Here is an 18,838-nt window from a genome sequence, read left to right as displayed (position 1 = left end):
AGATTTCCCACATGTCTACTTTACATCAGCACCATTTGTAAAATGTTATTTTATTTTGTTAGCATTTTAGGAGGTTTAAAAATGTAGCAGTATTTTTTCATTTTTTCAAGGAAATGTACAAAATTCATTTCTTTAGAGACCTATCAAGGTTTGATGTGACTTTAGGGGTCCTATATATTGGTAGATCCTCAAAAGTGATACCACTTTTAAAAAGAACAGCATCCCCTGAAATATTTAAAACCGCTGTTAGGGTAGTTTATTTACCCTTCAAGTGATTTTCAGGAATTAATGCAAAGTGGCATAACAGAAACAGAAAAGTGTATTTTTACCAGTCTTGAATTGGTAAAAATCACAGGATCTATGGACATATTAATGATTTGCAAATGATGGGGAAAAATGGAAACCAAACTGTCAAAACATCTCGATTTATTCAGTATCGAGTATGAGCAACAGATGCAGAAGTACAGACACTTGTACACCTTGGCATCATATCACTGAAGTTATTAATGGTTGAGGAGTGTTTGTCATGCTGAATGCACTTGAACAAAACATCAAGATCCACTGCTGGCAGTTGCCTTTGTTATTGCAGTCCAATGACGTTTCCAATGTGCTCGATGAGAGACAAGTCTGGAGATACTGTAGCCTATGGTAGCACGTTTAGGCCATATATGCTGCTCACAGTAACATGAGCAACATGTGGCCTGGCATTATCATGCTGAAAAAACGTTCCTGGGATACTTTCACATCCCTTTGTGAAAGCTATGCTGCTCACAGTAACATGAGCAACATGTGGCCTGGCATTATCATGCTGAAAAACCATTCCTGGGATACTTTCACATCCCTTTGTGAAAGCCTCTTCATGGTGTTGCCATGTGGTCTCGCTGAAGATTAGAGACCTCATTTAAGCCTTCACTGGAGTCTTGCTCTACACCGTGATAGCTTTTCGAAGTGGTGGTGTTTGGTCAGTGGAAGACCTGTAGGTTGACATCTAGCTTGTAGGCCACTTTCATGCAAACGCCATTTGCTTGTTTCCGTAGGCACTGATATTTTAGATTTGGTATGTGATGTCCAATTTCACTTGCAGTACAGAATGGACCACTATCAGCTATTCTTCAAATCTGAGCTCACACAGGCAACTCCATGAAGAGGCCTTCACAAGGGACCATCACAGTAGTCCTACCCCTGGGTTTATGATTTGGACTGGTATAATATACAGTATCCAGACCCTTCTAGTCCTCATTTCAGATACATTAACAGCTCAGCATTATATCGATTTGGTGATGGAATCAGTGGTATGACCATATCTTCAGTGTGTCCCAGGAGCCATTTTTCAATATGACAACATCTCGCCACATGTAGCTCGTGCTACTCTGAGCAGGCTCCATGGCCTGAATGTCTTTGAACTTATCTCCCAATCAGCATGTACGTGACGTCATTGGTTGACCAGTGCAAAGGGTGCAGATCTTGATGATTTGTCCATCTAAGTCATTCAGCGTGTCAGAACATTCCTCAGCCAACCACTAAAAACCTCATTGATAGCACCCAAGGCATGTAAGGCTACTTTCACACATCAGGTTTTCGGCGTCAGGCGCGATCCGACGTCGTGCCGGAACGCCGGATCCGGCAAATGTTTAGTAAAACCGGATGTGACGGATCCGGTTTTCTGCCGGATCCGTCTTGTTCTTGACAGACAAAACCGGATCCGTCTCATCCGGTTCATCCGTTTTTCTATCCGTTTTTCGACGGATTACGCCGGATCCGGTTTTTAAAATTGACCCTTGTGGCCTTCTGAACGGGATTGGCTACTGGAAAACTATATATAGAGTGTTCCTACAGCCCTTCTTTGACAGGTTGTCGAGGAGAAAGTGCAGGTTGGAGAGAAGAGCAAGTTACTGGCGAAGATGGATGTTGTGATTGGAAATATTTTGAAGAATTTGGCGGATTTTATAGCGGAGGCGAATCGTTTGAGGGCGATTGTTCTGGAGAAGGAGAGAGCGAGACAGCAGCACATCAGGCATCGTAGACGACGTTTGTGGATCCACCCCATCACAGCCAAGAGAATGACGCGTGGGGTCTATTCTACACTCTGCATGGACCTTCGACGACACCCGGATAAATTTTTTGGATATGTTCGGATGAAAATGGAGAATTTTGATTACTTGGTGGAGCGCATTGCACACCTCATAAGAAAAGCAGACACCTATTGCCGCTTCTCTGTTTCACCCGCAGAGCGTCTGATGGTGACTTTAAGGTAAGCCACATTTATTGGATGTGATCGCATCAGAGCACACTTTCACTGCAATCTTGTTGGTGGTAGTTTGTATCTCCAAGTGTTATAGCTGAGTTTTGGTATGTAATGCTGTGATTTAAAACTAATTGATTGTTTTTTAATTCCCCACAGATTTCTTGCAACTGGAGAATCCCTTTCGTCACTGCATTTCCAGTACAGACTCGGGATTTCCACCATATCAGGAATAGTGAAGTACACATGCCGTGCACTGTGGGACTCAGCTGAAGAGTTTTTACCAGAGCCCACAACAGAGAGGTGGATTGAAATTGCTGACAAGTTTCAACAGATATGTCAGTTTCCCAACTGCTTGGGCGCTGTGGACGGGAAACATATCCGCATTGTAAAGCCAGCCGGATCGGGATCGGAATATTTCAATTACAAGAAATATTTTTCAATTGTCCTCATGGCCATCGCTGACACGGAATACAAATTTAATGCTGTGGATATTGGGGCCTATGGCCGCTCCAATGACTCTCAAGTTTTCAAACTGTCTGCCATGGGGCGTAAACTGTATGGAAACACCTTCCAGTTCCCACCCCCTAGACCGCTGCCGCAAACATCTGGTCCACCTATGCCATTTGTCTGTGTAGGGGATGAAGCCTTCCAGCTGTCAGAACACCTTTTGAAACCATACTCTAGCAGAGCATTGACAAGACCAAAACGCATTTTTAATTACCGCCTCACAAGAGCAAGAAGAATGGTTGAATGTACCTTTGGTATTCTGACAGCCAAATGGCGGGTCCTATTGACTGCGATCAACCTCAAGACAGAAACTGTGGACGAGGTGATCAAAGCGTGCGTGGTACTCCACAATTTTGTTATCTGCAAGGAACCCATTTCCATTGAGGACACCTCTGAAGAAACCACCTTGCAAGATTACCATGACATTACCACTAGAAGTTCTGTGACGGTTTCAGTAATGAGGGACAATTTTGCACTATACTTTATGTCACCTCAAGGCAGAGTACACTGGCAGGATGACAGAGTGTGAAAGATTTGTGCCCTAACCAAACTTGTGTACCTTCTGTACCAACAGTATATACCTTTGCCAACCAAAGTTGGCTATCTTGTCATGGTCTCTATTTTTAGCTTTAGGCCACAGGTGTGTACCTGGTTGTGTTTTATGCAAAGTATTTCACCTTTTAACAAAAGTTGTGTACATTGTTAGGAAATCACCAACAATAAACACAACTTTTTAGGTGAAATACTTTGCTTCAAACACAACCAGGAACACAACTGTGGCAAAAAGCTAAAATTTACCCACAGTTATATACCTGGTTTTGAATACCTTTTTACCTTTTAAATACCCTTTATTTAACCTTTTTTTTAAACATATTTCGCCGCAGAAAGAAATGACAACCAGTGTAAACAATAATTTAACTTTTATTTAAAATATTTTTTTGTTTGTAAACTGTTTTTAAAATTAAAAAAACTTTTTTAATAAAGGTTTGAAAAAAAACTGGGCATTTTTATTACAAAACACATCATAAATCTGTGTAGTGTTGGGGTGGAAATACTGCTGGAGGGGCTGCGGGACACTTCGACACTGGGAGTGTGGAGAGAGGATTGGGATCGTGGTGGGGAAGGAACAGTTAGAGGTGATGGTGTGGAAAAAGCTACAGAATGGGTGGACATGTGGGAGGCAGAAGAGGTGGTGGGCGGTGGAGTGGAGGGTTGGGCAGGGACTGTAGGAGCAGATGATGTTGATGGAAAGTTGTATGGGGAAGGAGTTTGGTACGGGGAAGGAGTTTGGTACGGGGCAGGTTGCTGGAAGTGGGGAGATGTCTGGTACTGGGGAGGTTGCTGGTACTGGGGAAGTTGCTGGTACTGGGGAAGTTGCTGGTATGTAATAGGAGGGGGAGGATGGAATAGGAGGGGGAGGATGGAAAGTGGCTGGAGGGGGTGCAGATGTAATAGGAGGGGGAGGATGGAAAGTGGCTGGAGGGGGTGCAGGTGGAGGAACTACAGTGGTGGGAGGTGGAGGTTGGGAGGTAACCTGCTGTAGAGCACCGTGGCACGAATGCATTACATGCATCTGCTGGGTAGGAGATAGTGTTGCCATGCGCTCCACAACAGACCTGAAAAAGGTGTGGTTTGGTGAAGATCTTGCTTCTGAATGCATGGTTTGCAGAAGTGTCTTCACCTCCAGAATGCTGGAGTTGATCTGCTGAAAGCCTGCGGAGATTTGCTCTGACAAGACTTTTAGACAGTTCTGGAAAGATGCATTCAGATGCAAGAACTCTGGCGCATAACTCTTTTCCTGACCCCTCTGCCGCTGCCGCCCAGTACCCGCAGGTGTACTAGAGGTGGCAGGGGCAGAAGGGTGGGGTAAAGGGAAAGCGATCTCCTCACCAGCAGCTTCATGTAATGTAGGCGGCCACGATGCTCCTGTGCTGGTGGATGGGACAGATGGGTCGAATGTGTGGGAAGGCTGGGAAGGTGCAGATGTACCGGGGCGGTCGAAGTGTCCCTCGGTGCCGGTCTCCTCAGGGATCGCCTCAGAAGGGTCCAATCGTGCAGGCTCCCGAGTGCTGCTCACCGTGCTGTGGAATAAAGAGAAAAAAAAACAATTAAAATAGTGACATGGTATTGCCCTGGCTGAAAAAAAAAAGTTACATCTAAACATTTTTTTGTCACATGTGGTGTAATATTTACCTTCTGGTGAGCATTGTCTCCCGGAGGAACGACAGGGCTCGTGCGTACTTGTACTTGCTCCTGCGTCCTCCAGATCCACTCGGGGCCCGCATCTCTTTATTGAACTCCTTCTTGAAACGATCCCTCACAGACCGCCACCGCTTCACAATTCTCTCCCCTGAAACGAGAAAGGACAAAGTGGTTAGTATACAACATCAGTGTTTCCCAAACTCCAGTCCTCATGGTCCCCAGGGGTCATGTTTTCAGGATTTCCAAAGTAAATAGAAATCCTGAACACATGATCCGTGGGGACCACGAGGACTGGAGTTCGGGAAACACTGGTTTAAATCAAGCAACCGGTACTGTATATACTTACGCTCTTTAATCTGGGCCCGAGCTTCGAGGTCCTCCCAGCGGTCCACAAGGAGCGAACAGATTTCCTCCCAGAGTCGTCGGGTAACGATCAGGTCAGCGTGGCGGCGGTCAGCCATATTCCAGAGCGGCTCCCTTTCTCTGACGAGATCGATGAGGCGGTCCACATCAATCCCTCCATCCTCACCGTCAGAGTCGGGAGCACGCTGTGAAGGCTGTTAAAGAAAAAGACAAAAATAACATAATTAGCCTCCACAAAAGAAATGAAATAAAAAGTGCAAAAAAAACAAAGCAAAAATATTTATACTTACACGCTGGTGACCGCCGCGTTGCTGTCGCCGACGACCCTGGGAGGCACTGCGAGGACCTCTTGGCCGAGCACCAGATTGGGAAGACTAGAGAAGAAAACAAAAAATGTTATGTCTTTGGATGTAGGCATTTGTTTGCTGTGTGTGGTCTGCAGAACATTGTTTTCTATGTGTTGTGTGTAGTGTGATGTTGTGTTTCTGCGTTTGATGCAAAATACTTACCAATTGTGAGCCCACTCCAAGTGTCTGTCCACCCCTTCCTTCTTCTTCTGGGAGCTCCTCTTCATCTTGTGATTCCTGTTTTGAAATAAAAGGCAATGAATACACATATATTACAGAGATGATGGATTTTGGAAATAAAAACTTACCGTCAAACGCTGACGATGCGAGGGAGGGCTCCCAGAAGAAGATGTGCTGTCTTCCTCATGGCCAGACTCCATGGCTGTGGGTGGTGTTTCTGCTGCTGCCATTGCTGCTGCTGCTGCTGCATCTATTGGGCGGCTGTTGAATAAAGAGAAACAAAGGGCCAATGAATATCTTGATATTCCATAGCCCTAGTTTGGAGGAATGGGGGATTTGATAATTACCGTCTCTCATCTGCTGCTGGACTCCCCTCCCGTTGTTCAGCATGCTGCTCCATTTGGGGTGGTGCTGATGGTGCTGCTGCTGCAGATGTCTGCTGCCTTCTCCTGCTCCTGGTTCTTGGCTTGGGTGGCATGTTGGGTGTGGCTGAGGGTCCCACTGTCTTGCTTTTATATATGTCTTGTGGGCAGAGCTACTGAGCATGCTCAGACCAAAGAAACCGGATCCGGCCGTCGCCGGATCAGGCGCATTGCGGCGCTCATAGGCTTTCATTGTATGAAAAAGCCGGACACGCCGGATCCGGCGTGTCCGGCTTTTTCGCCGGAGACAAAAAACGTTACAGTAGCCGTTTTTTCCAGACGCCGGATCGCGTCACATTGCCGGATCCGGCGAAAATCGGATGAAACGCATGGCCATCCGGCTCGATCCGGCTCTAATGCAAGTCAATGGGGGGGAAACCGGATCCGGCATTGCATTTCGCCGGATCCGGTTTTAGTCAAAAGCGCCGGATCGCACCTGACGCCGAAAACCTGATGTGTGAAAGAGGCCTAAGTGTGTGAATTTCTACACATGTATATCCCCAATACTGAAAAAAAAGAGAGATATGTTTGAAAATATTTCCATTTTTTTTTCGCATTTATAAATCATAAACATGTCTAAAGTTCTTGTGATTTACACAATTCCATCACTTTTCTTCCCTGGTGTTACAACTGCAATGTTGAGGAGAGTTTATTATTAATCACAGCCTGGAGTAAAGAACTCTTTGAAATATACATACTGTAGTGCCTGAACTCAAGTTGCTGATTTTCTGGCGTTTGCGTGGAACGCGAAATTCCAGCTCCTCAGTAGTATTGACGTTTGTCTGCATGGCAAAGTGTGGCGGATACGTGTCACTCCAGATCTAGTCAGTGACAGCAGACTGTCATCCTCTGAAATGGAAGAAAAACAAAAATGTAATAACATTATAATGTACATTTAATAGAAAGCAGGCAGAAAGTCTCAGACCAATGAGAGAAACTACTTAAATCTTACGTATATATTTAATGAGCTATGACAATCTTTGTTAGTTTGTTTTTATGGCTACTTTTTGGGGATAAGATTTTCATTTTTAGGTGGTAAGGTAACAAAAAAATGGCATTTCTGGCCTCCATTTTTCTAGTTTATGTCAATTACCATATAAGAATTTTTTTTAATTTAAAAGATTGGACTTTTACAGATGTGGAAATACAAAACAAGCTATTTTTTAAATTTTCAGAATGGAAAAATATAAGGTGATAAAAAATATTTATGACTTTTAATTAATATTTTTTAACTCAGCATTGCTCTTACAATACGTTTAGTATTCTTCAAAATGGCACATTTTGCAAAAAGTAAAAAGAACAGTCTATACTATGACCTCAAGCTGAAGCGCACTTGGGTTATGCAGCAGGACAATGATTCAAAACACACCAGCAAGTCCACCTCTGAAAGGCTTAAGAAAAACAAAATTAAGACTTTGGAGTGGCCTAGTCAAAGTCCTAACCTTAATCCGATTGACATGCTGTGGCATGTCCTTAAAATGGCGGTTCATGCTTGGAAACCCTCCAGTGTGGCTGAATTACAATAATTCTGCAGGCATGAGTTGGCCAAAATTCCTCCAGAGTGTTGTAAAAGACTACCGTATATACTTGCGTATAAGCTGATCCGAGTATAAGCCGAGACACCTAATTTTGCCACAAAAAACTGGGAAAATGTATTGACTCGAGTATAAGCCGGGAATGCATTGTCCCCTCATTCCTATCCTTGTCTGCATGGCTCCTTATCCCCATTCCTGTCTGTAAGGCTCCTTATCCCCATTCCTGTCTGTATGGCTCCTTATCCCCATTCCTGTCTGTATGGCTCCTTATCCCCATTCCTGTCTGTATGGCTCCTTATCCCCATTCCTGTCTGTATGGCTCCTTATCCCCATTCCTGTCTGTATGGCTCCTTAACCCCATTCCTGTCTGCATGGCTCCATATCCCCATCCTGGTCTGCATGGCTCTTTATCCCCATCCTGGTCTGCATGGCTCCTTATCGCCATCCTTGTCTGCATGGCTCCATATCCCCATCCTGGTCTGCATGGCTCCTCATCCCCATCCTGGTCTGCATGGCTCCTTATCACCATCCTAGTCTGCATGGCTCCTTATCACCATCCTGGTCTGCATGGCTCCTTATCCCCATCCTTTTCTGCATGGTTCCTCATCCCTATCCTTGTATGCATGGCTCATTATCCCCACCCTGGTCTCCATGGCTCCTTATCCCCACCCTGGTCTCCATGGCTCCTTATCCCCATCCTGGTCTGCGTGGCTCCTTAACCCCATCCTGGTCAGCGTGGCTCCTTATCCCCATCCTGGTCAGCGTGGCTCCTTATCCCCATCCTGGTCAGCGTGGCTCCTTATCCCCATCCTGGTCAGCGTGGCTCCTTATCCCCATCCTGGTCAGCGTGGCTCCTTATCCCCATCCTGGTCAGCGTGGCTCCTTATCCCCATCCTGGTCAGCGTGGCTCCTTATCCCCATCCTGGTCAGCGTGGCTCCTTATCCCCATCCTGGTCAGCATGGCTCCTTATCCCCATCCTGGTCAGCATGGCTCCTTATCCCCATCCTGGTCAGCATGGCTCCTTATCCCCATCCTGGTCAGCATGGCTCCTTATCCCCATCCTGGTCAGCATGGCTCCTTATCCCCATCCTGGTCAGCATGGCTCCTTATCCCCATCCTGGTCAGCATGGCTCCTTATCCCCATCCTGGTCAGCATGGCTCCTTATCCCCATCCTTGTATGCATGGTCCCCATGAGAAAAGCAATAAAAAAAAATCCTACTTCCCTGCGCGCCCTTGCAGCATCTCGTTCCGATGCCAGCAGCTTCTGTTGCTGGGCAATCAGGTGTCCCCGCTCATTATGGGAATGAATATTCACCTCTCTCCATGCCTATGGGAGTAGAGAGACGTGAATATTCATTACCATAATGAGCAAGCACCCGTGCTAGCCTGGCAGCTGCTGGAAGCCAGCGGCTGTAATTGTGCACGCTATAAGAGAAATGAATATTCATTGCCAGTGTAGTGATTATTCATTTCTCTTTAGCCGCCACCATTCCTGCTTCCTGTGGCCTGCTGCTCCCCCTCCCCCGCATTCTTCTGTCACTGTTACTCATGTATAAGCCGAGGGGGCGTTTTCAGCACAAAAAAATGTGCTGAAAACCTCAGCTTATACACGAGTGTAAATGGTAATTGCCCATTATCACAAACGCTGATTGCAGTTGATGCTGCTAAGGCTGGCCCAACCAGCTACTAGGTTTAGGGGGCAATCACTTTTTCACACAGGGCCCTGTAGGTTTGGATTTCTTTTACCCTTAATAATAAAGACCTTCATTTAAAAACTGTACTTGGGGTTTACTTGTGTTATCTTTGTTTAATATTTAAATATGTTTGGTGATCAGTAACATCTAAGTGTGACAAACATGTAAAAGAATAGGAAATCAGGAAGGGGCAAACACTTTCACAGCACTGTATATAGTGTGTTTGTAGATGGGTATTTGGTACACTGCCGATTTTGCAAGTTTTCCCAGCTACAAAGAATGGAGAGGTCTATAATGTTTTATCATAGGTATGCTTCAAGTGTGAGACAAAATATTTTTAAAACAATCCACAAAATCACATTGGATGATTTTTACATTATTAACTTGACCTTTATTGCATTAAATAAGTATTTAGTACAATGGAAAAACAGAACTCATTATTTGGTACAGAAACCTTTGTTTGCAATTACAGAGGTCAGATGTTTCCTGTAGTTCTTGACCAAGTTTGCACACACTGCAGCAGGGATTTTGGCCAACTCCTTCATACAGATCTTCTCCAGATCTTTTAGGTTTCACTGGGCAACATTTTAGCTCCCTCCAAAGATTTTCTACTGGGTTCAGTTCTGGAGACTAGTTAGGCCACTGGTTGTCTTGTCTCCTTTGCAGAAGATCAGCCCCCCCAAAGTATGCTTCTCCCACCATGCTTCACGGTTGGGATGGTATTCTTGGGTTTGGACTCATGTAGTTATTTTTTCTTCACTGCCCAATGGTATAAAATTCTGTGACACACCCATGGTATCAATATGAACACTGCACCCCTAGTTGAATTCAATGAGAGGTGTAGTTTGCAAAATGGGTTCACTTATGAGGAGCTCTGCTGTTCTGGAAGTCATGGGCTCTCCCAGTGGGTCATGGCAACTGCAAGCCATAACAGTAAAATCTGGTGCTCCTTGCCGTCTGAGTTTTGCACTGTGCGTGAAAAATATTTCCCAATTACATTTAGGGTATTGGCGCACTTAGGAAAAAATGGACCTCAGTTTGTTGTAAAAAAAAAAAAATCCTATTAGTCCTTAGAAAAATGATAAAACAACATTTTAGTAGTAAAAATGTAATTTATTCCTTCTTCACGGCTCAATGGTAAAAAAACTATGAGGCACATGTGGTGTCAATATGATCAAGGCACCCATAGATGAATTCATTGGGAGTGTAGTTTGTAAAATGAGGAGTTTAAGGGGGTTTCTGCTGTTCTAGCACCTCAGGGCCAATGTGACATGGCACCCTCAAGCCATTCCAGAAAAATCTTAACTCCAATATGGCACCTCTTCCCTTCTGAGCCTTGCACTGTGCCTCAAAAGTAGTATTCCCCCTCATATTAGGTATCGGCGTACTCAAGAGAAATTACACTACATATTGAATGGTGCAATTTCTCCTGTTACCCTTATGAAAATGAAAAATTTGAGGCTAAAATATCATTTTTGTGAGTAAAATGGGATTTTATTATTTTCACAACTCAACGTTATAAACTTCTGTGATGCACCTGGGGGTTCAAGGTGCTCACCACACATCTAAATACATTCCCTGAGGAGTCTAGTTTCTAAAATGGGGTCAATTGTTGGGGGTTTCCACTGTTTAGGCACATTAGGGGCTCTCCAAATGGGACATGACTCCCGATAATGATTCGAGGAAATTTTACATTCAAAAAGCTCCTTCCTTTCTGAACCCTGCCGTGCGCCCAAACAGTAGTTTTCTCCTTAATTTTGGGTATGGGTGTACTCAGGATAAATTGCACTACAAATTGTATGGAACAAATTCTCTTGTTCCCCTTATGAAAATGCAATATTTTGTGCTGAAAACATATTTGTGCGGAAAATTTGATTTATTTTTTTTACGGCTCAACCTTATAAACTTCTGTTAAGCACCTGAGGGTTCAATGTGCTCACCACACATCTAGATCAGTTCCCTGAGGGGTCTAGTTTCCAAAATGGGGTCACTTGTGGGGTATTTTCATTGTTTAGGCACATCAGGAGCTCTCCAAATGCGACATGGCATCCGCCAATTGTTCCAGCAAATTTTGAATTTAAAAAGTCAAATGGCTCTCCTTCCCTTCTGAGCTCTGCCGTGCGATCAAATAGTGGTCTTCTCCCTCATATGGGGGGGTATTGGCCTGCATAGGAGGAATTACAAAACAAATTTTGGGATCCATTTTTTCCTGTCACCCTTGTCAAAATAAAAAAAAATTTGGATCTGAAATTTTTTTTTTGTGAAAAAAAGATAGATGTTAATTAAAAAAAAAAATCCATGTGAAGCACCTAAAGGGTTAATAAACTTCTTGAATGTGGTTTTGAGCACCTTGAGGGGTGAAGTTTTTAGAATGGTGTCACTTTTGGGTATTTTCTGTCATATAGACCCCTCAAAGAGACTTCAAATGTGATGTGGTTCCTAAAAAAAATGGTTTTGTAAATTTTGTTGGCAAAATGAAAAATTGCTGGTCAAATTTAACCCTTATAACGTAGCAACAAAAAAAGTTTTTTTGGTTCCAAAATTGTGCTGATGTAAAGTAGACATGTGGGAAATGTTACTTATTAACTATTTTGTGTGATGTATCTCTGTGATTTAAGGGCATGAAAATTCAAAGTTGGAAAATTGTGAAATTTGCCAAATTTCCATTTTTTCCATAAATAAATGCAAGTCATATCAAAGAAATTTTACCACTAACATGAAGTACAATATGTCATGAGAAAACAATGTCAGAATCACCAGGATCCATGGAAGCGTTTCAGAGTTATTAACTCATAAAGGGACAGTGGTCAGAATTGGAAAAATTGGCCTGGTCATGAACGTGCAAACCACCCTTGGGGGTAAAGAGGTTAAAGAAAAACTAAGCTCTGTGAGAGCCAGAATTCTGGGTGCTTGGTAGGTGATCAATGTAAAAATCATACAGTGCGATGTTCTGTTTTTTATTTTTAGATTCTGTCTCTCACAGTTGAAGTGTACCTACAATAAAAATTACAGACCTCTCCATTCTATCAGGGTGGGAAAACTTGCAAAATCGGCAGTGTATCAAATACTTATTTCCCCACTGTATATAATGTGTGTACATGTATGGTGGTAACATGTGGGCGTACATTATAATATATCCATAGAAGCGATCAGTGTTTGTGTGTACAGTCCTATATATGTGACCTTGTTTATACATATAATCACACCCCCCCTCCTGTGTACATGTGACTGTATGAGCCCACCCCTCACTACTCTTCTAGTTTGGGAGACCCTAGCTATGTGCCCATAGACGCTACATCCCCGCTCTCCAGGGGATCATTGAGTACACTGCCCGCACGGCACACACACACACACAGTATACGGGAGAGCAGGGCGGGGGAGGGAGGACCGCTCCTCACCACATCCAGCATCAACCACAGAGGGAGGACACAATACCGGACCGGAGGACAGAGGCCAAGCGGCGGCGGCGGCGGCGGCGGCGGCGTGCGGTCACGTATCCGGGCTCCAGCAAGCGACGGCAGATATTAGACTACTCTAGCCTGGTAAAGGACCTTTGATGATGTCATGGTCATGTGATCAGTCACGTGAGGAGGGGGCGTCCGACCACAGCCTGTACAGTTGCAGCAGGATAGTGTGTGGCCAGTGCACAGCTGGGTTTAGCAGAGAGCGCACTGCGTGTGGGGAAAGGCTGAGCACTAAATCATTGGGACCTGAATAAGGAGCAGTACAGCACAGGCTTCCTGCAGAGCCTAGCCAGGGAATAGGAGCAGACTGTAGTGCAATATATCTAGGAGCAATGGCTGTGACTTGTAGTCCTCCCTGTACAGTACAGTACAGTACAATGGTTTTTCTTTCTTCTCAGTGGAATGTGCAGATAGTTGATTCAGACTGAAGGCAGGAAAGCCACAAAGTAACACATGGAAATATGCCAGAATATGTGCTCTACCTTAGATTCCTTAAAGGGAATCTGTCGCCCCATTTTTCTAGTATCACCTGCGGCCAACGCCATCAGGGGCTTATCTACAGAATTCTGTAATGCTGTAGATAAGCCCCCGATGTAACCTGAAAGATAAGAAAAATGAGTTATATAGTTTATGAGTTATTATACTCACCGGATGGTGGTTCAGTCTTGGTCCGATGGGTGTTGCGGTGCGGTCCGGCCCCTCCCATCTTCTAACGGTGACGTCCTCTTCTTTCCTTCCTGTCGTGGCTCAGGTGCAGGTGCACTGCTCTGCCCTGTTGAGGGCAGAGCAGAAAACTGCAGTGCGCATGCGCCAGACCTCTCTGACCTCTCCCGGCGCCTACTCACTGCAGTACTCTGCTCTGCCCTCAACAGGGCAGAGCAGTGCGCCTGCGCAGGAGCCACGACAGGCAGCAAAGAAGAGGATGTCACCGTTAGAAGATGGGAGGCGCTGGACCGTACCGCGACACCCATCGGACCACAACTGGACCTGGACTTCCCTCGTTTTTCTTATCTTTCAGGTTACATCAGGGGCTTATCTACAGCATTACAGAATGCTGTAGATAAGCCCCTGATGGCGGTGCCAGCAGCTAATACCTGAAAAATGGGGTGACAGATTCCCTTTAAAGTACCCTCTACTCTGGTGACAGCTTTACACAATTGGGAGCAGTGGCGTAACTACTGTCAGATGGACCCCGACGCAAAATTTGGTGGAAGCATATCCAGTTGAAGTTTGTACTGCCATCGGGGGGTCCCTCACCGCACGTATCCGGTTGCAATCTTTGTGACCCCGATTGTTACGCCGTTACTTGGCATTCTCTCAAGCAGCTTCATCAGGTAGCCACCTGGAATGGCTCTCAAACAGTCGTAAATGACTTCCCATAGGTGCTGAGCACTTCTCTGATTTGCCTTCACTTTGTGGTCTAACTCATCCCAAACCACCTCAATTGGGTTGAGGCCAGGTAATTATGAAGACCATGTCATCTGATGCCGCACTCCATCATCTCCTTCTGGGCCACATAGTCTTTACAGAGATGTTTTGAGTCATTGTCCTAATGTGCAGATGAGAGGATGGAGGGTGGCACTCCTTGGTCTGTAGTCGGTAAAAAACTTCTGTGTTGTACGCACAAAGAAGACATGGAGACTAGTGATGGGCGAGTACTAAAATGCTCGCTGCTTGAGTCGAGCAAATTAGAATACTCGGGTACTCGGACAGAACAATGAGCCCAATGTAAGTCTATGGGAGACCCGAGCATTTTTACCGCAATCCCCCCCCGGGGGTCCTTTTAAGGTCTGAAAAGGTCTGAAAATGATGGAAACACTGCTCAAATGACACGGGGACATCATGGGGATCGCCCCTGGAAGCATTCCTGACTAGTTCACAGCTTTAAACAAAGTTTTCAGAGTTTCAAGCCATTTTTACCGGTGTACCCAAAAACATACCAAAATAAAACCAAAACGGATTTTGCTGGGAAATATGTTAAGCTACATCCTTTCCAGGTTAATGACTTGTATATAAGGTAAAATAATTAACCTCAGAACAAAATGTTCCTCCCCCACTTGGACTATGTTCAGACGCAGCGTTTTTGAAGCATTTTTCAATTTTATCATTGCTTTCAACCAATACAAATGCATTTACTTGGAAATATCATTGTAACATTTAACAACCCTAGCTGGCCATGTGGTGTGTGACACATAAGCAGACACATCTTGTTTCATTTATGAAGGAGGGACTCAAAGTCACAGAGCCTATTTTTACCAGGGCATCAGGCGGCATTAATCTTCTTAACCCCTTCCTGACATCAGACGTACTATCCCGTCAATGGGACCCGGGCCCCTATGCCCATGGATGGGATAGTACGTCTACCGCGATCAGCGGCGCCCACGTGGTGAGCGCCGCTGATCGCAGCCGGGTGTCAGCTGATTATCACAGCTGACACCCGGCACAATGTGTCAGGGGAGGTCACGGACTGCCCCCGACACGTTAACCCCTTGCACACCGCGATCAAACATGATCGCGGTGTACCGGGGGTTAAAGGGAAGTATCGGCAGGGAGGGGGCTCCCTCCGTGCTTCCCTGAGCCCCCCACGGCAGCGCAATGTGCAGCGCTGCTGCCGGGGGCTCCTTTCCTGCAGGCCCCCGAATCCAAGATGGCGACGGGGGCCTGCAGGAAGCTGGCTTCCTCAGTGCCTGCAAAGCGCAGGCATGAGGAAGCCTTGATCTGTCACAGTGATCTGTGATGTGACAGATCAGCGATCTGTCACAGAACAGTGATGTCCCACCTGGGACTATTTAATAAAGTAAAAAAAAAAAAATAAAGTGTTAAAATAATTTTAAAAAAAATCGCCAAATAAATTAAAAAAAATAAATATTCCCCCAAATAAATCCATTTTTTGAAAATAAAAAAAACAAAACAATAAAAGTACACATATTAGGTATCGCCGCGTCCGTAACGACCTGCCCTATAAAACTGTCCCATTAGTTAACCCCTTTAGCTAACCCCTTAAAAAATAAAAATAAAAAACGAAGCAAAAAATAATGATTTATTATCATACCGCCAAACAAAAAGTGTAATAACGCGCAATCAAAAAGACGCATATAAATATCCATGGTACCGCTGAAAACGTCATCTTGTCCCGCAAAAAACGAGGTACCACACAGCATCATCAGCGAAAAAATAAAAAAGTTATAGCTCGCAGAATAAAGCGATGCAAAAATAATTATTTTTTATATAAAATAGTTTTCATTGCATAAAACCGACAAAACATAAAAAAAACCTAAATGAGGTATTGTTGTAACCGTACTGACCCGAAGAATAAAACCGCTTTATCAATTTTACCACACGCGGAACGGTGTAAACGCACCCCCCCAAAAGAAATTCATGAAACGCTGGTTTTTGTTCATTCTGCGTCCCAAAAATCGGAATAAAAAGCGATCAAAAAATGTCACGTGCCCGAACATGGTACCAATAAAAACGTCAACTCGTCCCGCAAAAAATAAGACCTCACATGACTCGGTGGGTCAAAATACGGAAAAATTATAGCTCTCAATATGTGGTGATGCAAAAACTATTTTTACAATAAAAAGCGTCTTTTAGCGTGCGACAGCCACCAAACATAAAAACCGCCATAAATAGTAAATCAAACCCCCCGTTATCACCCCCTTAGTTAGGGAAAAATAATAAAATAAAAAAAATGTATTTATTTCCATTTTTCCATTACGGTTAGGGTTAGGGTTAGGGCTAGGGTTAGGGCTGAGATTAGGGTTAGGGGTGTGTTGGGGTTCGGGTTGGAGTTAGAATTGGGGGTTTCCACTGTTTGGGCACATCAGGGGCTCTCCAAATGCAACATGGCGTCTGATTTCAATTCCAGCCAATTCTGAGTTGAAAAAGTCAAATGGTGCTCCTTCCCTTCCAAGCTCTGACATGCGCCCAAACAGTGTTTTACCCCCACATGTAGGGTATCAGCCTACTCAGGACAAATTGCAAAACAATTTTTGGGGTCCAATTTCTCCTGTTACCCTTAGGAAAATAAAAAAATTGGGGGCAAAAATATCATTTTTGTGGAAAAAAATGATTTTTTTATTTTCACGTCCGAGCGTTATAAACTTCTGTGAAGCACTTGGGGGTTCAAAGTGCTCACCACGCATCTAGATAAGTTCCGTGGGGGGTCTAGTGTCCAAAATGGGGTCACTTGTGGGGAGTTTCAATAGTTAAGGTACATCAGGGGCTCTCCAAACGCACATGACACCCGCAGACCATTCCATCAAAGTATGCATTCCAAAACGTCACTGCTTCCCTTCCGAGCCCCGACGTGTGTCCATACAGTAGTTTTCTCCCACATATGAGGTGTCAGCGTACTCATGACAAATTGGACAACAACTTTTGGGGTCCAATTTCTCCTGTTACCCTTGGGAAAATGAAAAAATTGGGGACTAATTGATCATGTTTGTGGAAAAAATACGATTTTTTTATTTTCATGCCCGGGCATTATAAACTTCTGTGAAGCCCTTGGGGGTTCAAAGTGCTCACCACACATCTAGATAAGTTCCTTAGGGGGTCTAGTTTTCAAAATGGGGTCATTTGTGCGGGGTTTCCACTGATTAGGTACATTAGGGGCTCTCCAAAGGCAACATGACACCCGCAGACCATTCCATCAAAGTCTGCATTCCAAAACGTCACTACTTCCCTTCCGAGCCCCGACGTGTGCCCATACAGTAGTTTTCTCCCACATATGGGGTATCAGCATACTCAGGACAATTTGGACAACAACTTTTGGGGTCCAATTTCTCCTGGTACCCTTGGGAAAATAAAAAAATGGTGACTAAAAGATCATGTTTGTGGAAAAAATACAAATTTTTTATTTTCACGCCTGGGCGTTATAAACTTCTGTGAAGCACTGGGGGGTTCAAAGTGCTCACCACACATCTAGATAAGTTCCTTGGGGGGTCTAGTTTACCCACACATGTGGGGTATCAGCGTTCTCAGGACAAATTGCACAATAACTTTTAGGGTCCTGTTACCCTTGGAAAAATATGAATTGAGGGTGAAACGATCATTTTTGTGGAAAAAATATGATTTTTTAATTGTACGGCTTTATGTTATAAACTTCTGTGAAGCCCTTGGGGGTTCAAAGTTCTCACCACACATCTAGATAAGTTCCTTAGGGGGTCTAGTTTCCAAAATGGTGTCATTTGTGGGGGGTTTCCACTGTTTTGGTACATCAGGGGTTTTCCAATCGCGACATGATGTCCGATCTCAATTCCAGCCAAAAACGTCAAATGGCGCTGCTTCCCTTCCGAGCTCTGCCATGCGCCCAAATAGTGGTTTACCCCCACATGTGGGGTATCAGCGTACTCAGGACAAATTGCACAATAACTTTTAGGGTCCTGTTTCCCTTGGGAAAATATAAATTGGGGTGAAAAGATCATTTTTGTGGAAAAAATATGATTTTTTAATTGTACCGCTGTACGTTATAAACTTCTGTAAAGCCCTTGTGGGTTCAAAGTTCTCACCACATATCTAGATAAGTTCCTTGGGGGGTCTAGTTTCCAAAATGGGGTCACTTGTAGGGGGTTTCCACTGTTTAGGTACATCAGGGACTCTCCAAACGTGACATGGCGTCCGATCTGAATTCCAGACAATTTTGCATTGAAAAAGTCAAACGGCGCTTCTTCCATTCTGAGCTCTGCCATGCGCCGAAACAGTCGTTTCCCCCCCACATATCAGGTATCAGCGTACTCAGGACAAATTGCACAATAACTTTTGTGAAAAAAAGTTAGATGTTCATTTTTTTTTAAATATTCAAAAAAATTCCTGTGACGCACCTAAAGGGTTAATAAACTTCTTGAATGTGGTTTTGAGCACCTTAAGGGGTGCAGT

The 18,838-nt window shown here is 44.4% G+C and overlaps 1 protein-coding gene across 2 annotated transcripts in view; it reads right to left on the bottom strand.

The window, feature by feature from the left end:
* Positions 1 to 13,060, bottom strand: part of BEND2 (BEN domain containing 2) — a 66,515-nt gene extending 53,455 nt beyond the window's left edge. Inside the window, exons 1-2 of one of the 2 annotated variants that reach the window (XM_073574156.1) lie at positions 12,896 to 13,060; positions 6,965 to 7,115 (exon numbers count right to left, since the gene is read on the bottom strand). In XM_073574156.1, coding sequence (XP_073430257.1) covers positions 6,965 to 7,054 — 90 coding nt within the window. In that variant the 5' untranslated portion in view covers positions 7,055 to 7,115; positions 12,896 to 13,060. The remainder of the gene's footprint in view (positions 1 to 6,964; positions 7,116 to 12,895) is intronic. The other variant, XM_073574163.1, reaches the window with a different exon arrangement.
* Positions 13,061 to 18,838: the final 5,778 nt, after the last annotated feature.

This window comes from Dendrobates tinctorius, unplaced genomic scaffold (assembly GCF_039654945.1).
Source record: "Dendrobates tinctorius isolate UK_male_01 unplaced genomic scaffold, ASM3965494v1 ptg000007l, whole genome shotgun sequence".
NCBI classification, from domain to species: domain Eukaryota; kingdom Metazoa; phylum Chordata; class Amphibia; order Anura; family Dendrobatidae; genus Dendrobates; species Dendrobates tinctorius.
This window is presented reverse-complemented; position numbering and strand designations above follow the sequence as displayed.